Source organism: Lygodium microphyllum, chromosome 1 (genome assembly GCF_053477565.2).
Source record: "Lygodium microphyllum isolate KBCC chromosome 1, Lygodium_microphyllum_v1.1.10, whole genome shotgun sequence".
Taxonomy (NCBI): domain Eukaryota; kingdom Viridiplantae; phylum Streptophyta; class Polypodiopsida; order Schizaeales; family Lygodiaceae; genus Lygodium; species Lygodium microphyllum.
In genome coordinates, this window is record NC_141135.1 from 168,947,782 (window position 1) to 168,956,176 (window position 8,395).

An 8,395-nucleotide genomic window follows, 5' to 3' on the forward strand; every position below is an offset into this window, starting at 1 on the left:
CATCGTGCTAGGATAGTTCCCTTGTGCATTGATAATTGTGCATAGGAATATTAACACGAGGAAGACTTTGATGTTGCGAAGGACAAAAGCTACTAAGGTTTGGATTGTAAGGGTATGTTAATAATAAGAAACTGCGGACTCCGGAGTGCGCAAGGAAGGACGACGTGTGAACAGACAGAAAAATCCCGAAGGGGTGACGTGGGAATTCGGGCTGTGGGGACGTGGAACGCCAAAAAGCACACGGAGAACGCGGGGCGCTGAGTCAGCAGGTGAAAGCAGAAGCCCGTTGGCTGGGGGGCTTTCCTTTCATGTTTTGCCTTTTACCCCGTTTTAACTTTTACGATTCTAGGGACTATAAGGGGGAGAGCGGGCAGACCCCCCCCGCCCACCCTCTCTCTCTCTCTCTCTCTCGCTCTCTCTCTTATAATAGGCGCCTTCACGATAAGAATACTGCAGCGGTGAGTCCATGAGTTTGCAGTTCTGTATGAGAGAGAAAGAGAGAGAGAGAGAGAGAACGCAGGCGTAGAGAGGCAGAGACAGAGAGAGGAGGGTTGGGTTAAGCGATCGAAGAGGTAAAAGCTGTATTTCCTGCAGCAAGAGCTGATCAGCAGCTGCAGCGGCTATGGCCGGTGGCAGTTTCGTGGCGCCCTCCGGCGGCCCTCCGAAGCAGTATGCAGGGCATACCACTGTCTTTGTGGCCATCACATGTATCATGGCGGCCAGCGGAGGTCTCATCTTCGGCTACGATATCGGCATATCAGGTAGGCTGCTTGGGAATTGCTACAGTCGCATGTGCTTTCTGTTTGGGAATCGAAACGCACATAGTCTAGGCTCGCATCTTTCCATGGCTGTGACAGTGAACTCTGAGGCATATCAACGAGTAATTCATGACGTTCAAACAAGTTGAGAAGGCCCAAACATGATGAGAACGTTAAGCCTTCTCTCTTACCTCTGTTCAAGCAAGTTAACAAGGTTCAAAAGTTAAAGCTTTTCTCTATAAGCTTAAAATTTGCAGAAGCACATTAGGTACTTAAAGTGCTTGAACATGCCTTGGTTCGCCGTGATGTATCCCCAAAAAGAAAGTGTCAACATGATGCACCACTCAGAGATAGTGGGATTTTTTCAAATCAAGCTGTTGCTTGATATGCTTCTAACACATAGATTTTATGGCTAACAGGCGGTGTCACTTCCATGGACGATTTCCTGTCCAAGTTCTTCCCAAAAGTGGAGAGGCAGAAGAATAATGCTCACACCAATGACTACTGCAAGTACGACAGCCAGATCCTGACCACATTCACGTCGTCGCTGTACATCGCGGGGCTGATCGCGTCCTTCTTCGCCTCGGCGGTGACGCGCATGTTCGGGCGGAAGCCATCAATGCTGATGGGTGGCGTGAGCTTCCTGGCCGGTGCTGCCATCAACGGCGGTGCCAAGGATGTGCCCATGCTCATCATCGGCAGGATTCTACTCGGTGTTGGGGTGGGCTTTGCTAATCAGGTAAAGGCTTACTCTCTCTCTCTCTCTCTCTCTCCCAGAAAAGCACAGTAAGGCCAGCATGCTCCCTCTCTCTCTCTCTCTGTGTCTCTGTGTCACAACTATGCTCTCTCTCTCTCTCTCTCTCTCTGTCTCTGTCTCTGTGTCACAACTGGAAATTATTTTATCTGAAAGGCAAACTTACACACACACACACACACACACACACACGCACGCACACACACACACTCTCTCTCAGAGCCGCAAATGAATTCATCAAAAGACCGAGACAGATTGAGAGGGGGATCCACTCGGGTAAATTCTTCAAAACCACGCACAAAGAGAGAGAGAGAGAGAGAGCGCTCGGACACATGTCTCTGTTTCTTTATTATTTTCCCTTTGAAATATGTCCACAAATTAATAATCGCTGAGGACCATTTCACAATTTCTCTATTCTTTACCTATCTGTCATATGCACTCGCTTTGACTTATGTGTCGTACACCCTGATCGATCCTCTTATCTTTCTTTGACTTCCTGCTTTATCCCATTATTTTTTATACCCCTTCAACACGCTCTTTTCCTTCTTAATGTAGTTAGTGGCTTCAAGTTGAAAGCGTGGTTTTTGCTAGCATCACGTTTGTTTGTCTGTCTACTCAGTGCGCATGTACCGGTAGATCATGCTACAAAAAGCCCTAGGCTATGGCCCAAAGCCCAACAAACAGAAGTTGCTTTCAACTTTTTCTTTTTTTAATAACAATTTTGGATCTAACTCCTAGGAAGCTTATAGAACCCACTGGCAATGCTCTGTATGGTCTTGACTCCTCCTTAGCTTGAAGAAGTAATGGTCTTCAAATTTTATTTTCGAAATATTCTATGGGTTTCTGAATTTACTTTTGAAGTTGTTTTATTTTTATCGGAGCTAACTGAGGAAGGTTTTCAATTCTCTTACAGTATTCAAATTGAAAAAATGTGATTTTGTATATTCAATTTGTAAGCAAAGCTCAATGATATTAAGTGGTCTATGCGAGGCATGCCTTCATAAGATGGGCTATTCCTTTGCCTAATTTTGACGTTTGTAAAGCATTAAACTCAAAAAACAGTAATACAAAAGCTCTGTTTGTGGCCAAAGTGTAAAAGGCAATACCCACCATAGTAAGTAGGAGGAGGGTCTAAAGAGGTGTTACTTGCAGTTTACTTTACTTGCTATATTTTCAAAAAGTATAGCAAGTTTGTGCGCGTGGCATGGCTCTGGGTTTCCACTCCCCATCAAGTCAACATTGCTTTTATTGGGTCATTCTCGTTTTCTAGTGGCGTTAAACTTTGAAGCCGTTGGACTTTCAGTCTTAGTTATGTAGGAAAGGCAATACATGTGCAAAGTGCGGCAGCCGGCTGTGAGATGTGCATAGAACAACGTGCGACAACACTGAAAGCGCTTGTCTACGTGGCACACGGCCCGGGCCCCACACTTGGGAAATATTCGAGGTGAGAGGAGTATAATATTGCACTAAAGACTCTACCAACCCTCGAAAACTATTGTAAAGCAACCTTAACCTTTTCAGCTGCTGAACGCAACAGTTGAATGTTGACCTTCGGTGAAGCAATCTGCAAGCATTTCTTGTTGGCCTTCTACATATGAAGAAATAGATAGATAAAATAACACTAAATTCTTGAACTGTGGTCAAGGACCGAGGACCATTGGCCATAGACTATCTTCATTACAGTGGGCACATATCCATACATAGATATGCGTATGCAGACTCTAGAGCGATAAATTGACCATATGACTTACGTTGTAGGTGCGCGCGTTCACACAGAAACTGCAAGAACACGACGTAAAATAAGAAAAGCGTAAAACTTGAACAAGTGAGCCTCTATCAAGAGACGAAGAAGATGTCATTTCGAGCAATTTTAACGTACTCAGATGCTTGATGATGTCTTTGCATCGTCTTATGAGACTTTGGAGAGTGGAGAGTCGTGTAGCCAAGATGAACCTGTCAGACCAGATGTCGTCGTCGTTGTAAAAAGATGATTGCTAACATGAACAAATTGTGAATATCAATTTGGAAAGTCAGGATGTTGTCGTCGTCGCACGGAGTACTACTGACAAATTACAATGATGATGATGGTGTTTTGTGTGGTTGGTGGGTGGTTGCAGTCCGTACCGGTGTACTTGTCAGAGATGGCGCCGGCGAACCTCCGGGGAGCGCTCAACATAATGTTCCAGCTGGCCATAACCATCGGCATCCTGTGTGCGAATCTCATCAACTACGGGACGGGCAAGATCACGCCATGGGGGTGGAGGTTGTCGCTGGGCCTAGCCGCCGTGCCAGCCGTGATAATGACCCTTGGCTCGGCCTTCCTGCCCGACACGCCCAACAGCATGATCGAGAGGGGCCACTACGAGAAGGGGCGTGCCATGCTGGAGCGCATACGTGGCACCAAGGACGTCGAGGTGGAGTACGACGACATCGTCCAGGCCAGCGAGAACGCCAGGCTGGTGCAGCACCCGTGGCGGAACATCATCCAGCGGCGCTACCGGCCCCACCTTGTGATGGCCATCATGATCCCCTTCTTCCAGCAGCTCACCGGCATCAATGCCATCATGTTCTACGCCCCTGTCCTCTTTAAGACCATCGGCTTCGGCAACGACGCCTCGCTCTACTCGGCCGTCATCACCGGGGCGGTCAACGTGCTGGCAACACTCGTCTCCATCGCGGCCGTCGATCGGTATGGCCGTCGCGTGCTCTTCCTGGAGGCCGGAGTTCAAATGTTCATCTCGCAGGTATACATATATCACACACACACACACACACTCTCTCTCTCTCTCTCTCTCTCTCTCTCTCTCTCAGATTTGATGCAGTAGAAGCTTTCGACTCGCAGAGTTCACGAAGAGTAGACGTTTATTGCAATTTAAAAAAACTTTCAAATTTTAAATAAAGGTTTAACATTAAAAAACGTTCAAATTTTAAATAAAGGTTTAACATTTCAAAACTCGTTTCTGAGAAAGGTTTGAATTTTGAAAAAGGTTTAACATTTCAAAACTCTTATTCAGCTGCTGTTACTCTGACATGGCAGCCAGCTGGGCAGAACTAATATCTGAGTCTGCTTATTTGACTCTATGTTTGACTTTTGTATAACGATACACACAATAAAGGAAAACCTTGCCTTGTCGCCAACCGTTTTAAACAGCCAAATGTGGTTAGGACGTAAGAGTAGACTGTAGATACATGTTGGTAGGAAGTAACCAACTGTAAAAACAGCCAAAGTGAGGTAGGCACTGGATAACGTAACGCAGGTCCTTCCAAAGTCCCATATTCACTCGGCCATACATACCTTAGATTATAAAGCATCGTTGTTGATGATGAACCATGTCATGTGGTGATATGTGACGAGGTGAATAACTCTCTCGTGTGTGTTTGCATGCTATGCGACGCAGGTGGTGATAGCGGCCATACTCGGGGCCAAGTTCGGGCTACACGGGACGGGCCACATCGACAAGGGGTCGGCGATCGGAGTGGTGGTCGTAATCTGCGTGTACGTGGCGGCGTTTGCGTGGTCGTGGGGCCCGCTGGGGTGGCTGGTGCCCAGCGAGATCTTCCCGCTGGAGATCCGGTCCGCGGGGCAGGCGATCAACGTGTCGGTGAACCTGCTGTTCACGTTCGTGATCGCGCAGGCGTTCCTGGCGATGCTGTGCCACTTCAAGTTCGGCATCTTCCTGTTCTTTGCCGGGTGGGTGCTGGTCATGTCGGCCTTCGTCTACTTCTTCCTGCCCGAGACCAAGAATGTGCCCATCGAGGAGATGGACAGCGTGTGGCGCGCCCACCCCTTCTGGCGCCGCTTCATCCCGCCCCCCGTTCACACCAAGCGAGCCCCCCGCGACGTCGAGCTCGCCTCTACCACCTCCCCCACCTCCAATGGCTACCAACCACCCAAACTCTGAATCAAGGAATGGAATAGAACGAATGATTAAGTCGTTGGGCTTCTTCTCAAGACTTGTGGGGGAGCTGGCTTGGGGCTTGGCTCAGGATTTGTCTCATGCCCTCCACCACCAAAAACCTAAAAAACAACTCTCGTGCCCCTTTCTATATAGCATTCTAGCTCTCCTTTGCCCCAAACATCTCATGAATGTCAACACCACCCACATTCTTATTATGTTAACCCTAATATGGCCTCCTTTGCTTTGCCTTCCAAATTTCTTTTTCTTTACTCGTAGTTTTTGTACAAAAGCAAACAATGTTGTAACTATCCACCATATCTACAACAAAATTCATTTTATTCATTCGAGTAGTGTGTTCTCCATCTTTTGCCAAGAAGGATGTTTCCATTTCAAATTAATATTTCTCTTGAAAGGAGTTGAAACTCAGGATTGTTTTAGGACTTCAAACTATAATGTTTTCCTAAACTATTGTATGTGAAGCCCCCTTACAATTTGTTCAAAGTGTGTCCTTAAAATTTGTTACAAGTGTCTTGTTTTAAGGAGGTTAATTTTTCAAACTATAATGTTTTTCTAAACTATTGTATGTTTTTTCTCCTTACAATTTCTTCAAAGTGTGCCCTTATAGTTTGTTACAAGTGTCTTGTTTTAAGGAGGTTACTTACGCAACTTGCAATGCAAAATAGAACACTCATTCAATCTCCACACATTGAAGGTGATACACAAACTAGTATGTCGAAAGGATCGAGATGATCTTGATAGTCACCTTACGTGGTAATGAGCATTGCAAAAGAGCAATCATAAAAGTGATGAAATACCACTATTGGTTCTTCGGGATCTGCTGGGAAAGGGAGGGGAAGTGGAGTGGCTTTCTTCCATTTTATTCATTTCAAAAGTGATGTTTTTCTTAATCCCTTGAAATCAATTGGGGTTGTCTTTTGTCACGCGGATACGTACATTTCCAAAATATGTTTTTCTTGGAAGGAGTTTTTTTTTATAAAAAAAGTGAGAATAGCAACATCAGTAAAAATGCTATTATATAGGCTAGCAGGAGGGACATACATGTGTTTAACACGACCAAACAGGATGCTATTCCTAAGATTCCATAGACTTAAGACATGTGACGCCTCTGAGGGCGTTCCAAGCTTTCTCGAAAGCCTTGTTGAGGTTACCTCTGTCACCAAGTAGCATTTGTTTCCAGCCAACCAGATGATGTATCTTAAGCTCTTCCATCCTCTTCTTGATCTTCTTCCACAAAGGTTGGGTCTCCTGGTAGTCCCAAAACACATGCTTGATTGTTTCTTCTCTCCTTCTGCAAGAAACACATATTGGGGAGACTTGGATAATCGATCCTTAGCTGTACCACAGCTCTGCATAGCAATATGTTGACTCTGTGGGATGGCGTACCCCTCCACGCCTTCTTAAGGTGGTGCTTCCATGTCCCGAATCCCCTTCTGGGGTCATCCTTATGCCAGGACTCCATGGTCCTCAGTAGCCATCTTGCATTGGACTCCCTAAATTCTGCCCTAACTTTTGATGTACTTTAGTGGCTTACCATGCACCTTACTCAAAAATACTTTGGAAAAGACTATTGGGTCAGAGTTGGCCATTTCTTCTTGGATAGCACCTCCAACAACCAGGCTGCTTCTTTCCTATTAAGGCCAAACTGGGCTGCTTCTTCTATGTGGGAAAGACGAGAACAGTCCCAAATGTCATACCAACAACCAAGCCCCTATTGTATTTTAGTAACACAGATTGGCACTCTATCTTGCTGGGATAAACCCATCATCAAAAGTTACTGCTGACATCTAGATGATTAGAGCTAGTGATGCATCCTCTCTGCCTCTGTGAACACCTTTCCACTTGAAATAAGAGCTCATGTCTTGCTGCAGGCCAGTAAACAGTATGTCAAACCAATAGACATTGGGCCATATTTTACCATATACTTCAGCCAATGCAATGCAACTGCATGTTAGGATAGACCATGGATATCATCCATCCAATCTCTAAAGCAGTGCGACCAGGAGTCTTTGAGCCTGCTCCTTTAAGGGCTCCAGGCCAAGTCCCCCCTCACTTGTAGGACCAATGACATGTTGCCACGGTATGGCAGTCCAGTTTTTAGACTCCCCAAAAGACCATAACATGTTCCTGAACATCCCTTCAATCTTATCCCAATTCGTCTTAGCAAAAGGAAGGATTGATGCAACAAAGACCATCATGGGGGGCAAAACATTCCTAAGAAGTACCAATCTCCTTGCGAGCCCAGTCGTGAATGGGAGCCTGGAGTTTATTTTCATCTACGCCTTGTTAAAGAACCATTCAAAACATGACTTAAGGGTTAAGCCAACCCCAATCGGCAAACCTAGGTACCTTATTGCCTGACCTTTTGAAATTTCTAGGAATACGAGCTGCTTGATCCAGGGAGGTGAGTCTTCCCAGGAGATGAACAACAACTCAGACTTCTGGTTGCTTATCTTGGAACCTAACAAAGAGGAGAATTCATCATAAATGTTGAGCAAGGTACCAACTGACAAGGGCTCAGCATGGACAATGTTAGAGTTGTCATCAGCAAACATTTGTGAGCATAGATAATTGCCATTAGATAAAGCTAGAGGGATATTGTTTGTGCCCGTATAGCATCGTCGATACAGCAAAGGAGTGGGTGGGTAGCCAAAGCAAAGAGCAAAGGGGAAATAGGGCATCCTTGTCTGATGCTTCAATGCAGAGCAAAATTACCTGGCCCATATCCATTGATGGAGACTGTAGCAGAGGCATTGGTGAATAGGGTTGCGTGTCATGAGGTAGAACTGCTTGCCAAATCCAGCCCTATCCAGAACAACCAAGACACTCCCAGCAAACCCTATCATAAGCCTTCTCAAAATCCATATATTAAGAATTAGATAGTCAGCCTTGGAAGCTAAGGCATGATCAATACCCAATATGACATTTAGGATTGCATCATGAATGTCTATCGTGGAGGAAGCCAT

At 45.7% G+C, this 8,395-nt stretch overlaps 1 protein-coding gene across 1 annotated transcript; it reads left to right on the forward strand.

Moving 5' to 3' along the window:
- Window positions 1-390: 390 nt before the first annotated feature.
- Window positions 391-5,753, forward strand: LOC148041960 (sugar transport protein MST3-like). Its single transcript, XM_087684499.1, has 4 exons — window positions 391-761; window positions 1,178-1,497; window positions 3,630-4,256; window positions 4,911-5,753. The coding sequence occupies exons 1-4, from the start codon at window positions 623-625 to the stop codon at window positions 5,412-5,414; spliced, it is 1,590 nt and encodes a 529-aa protein (XP_087540625.1). The 5' UTR covers window positions 391-622; the 3' UTR covers window positions 5,415-5,753.
- The last annotated feature ends 2,642 nt before the right edge of the window (window positions 5,754-8,395 follow it).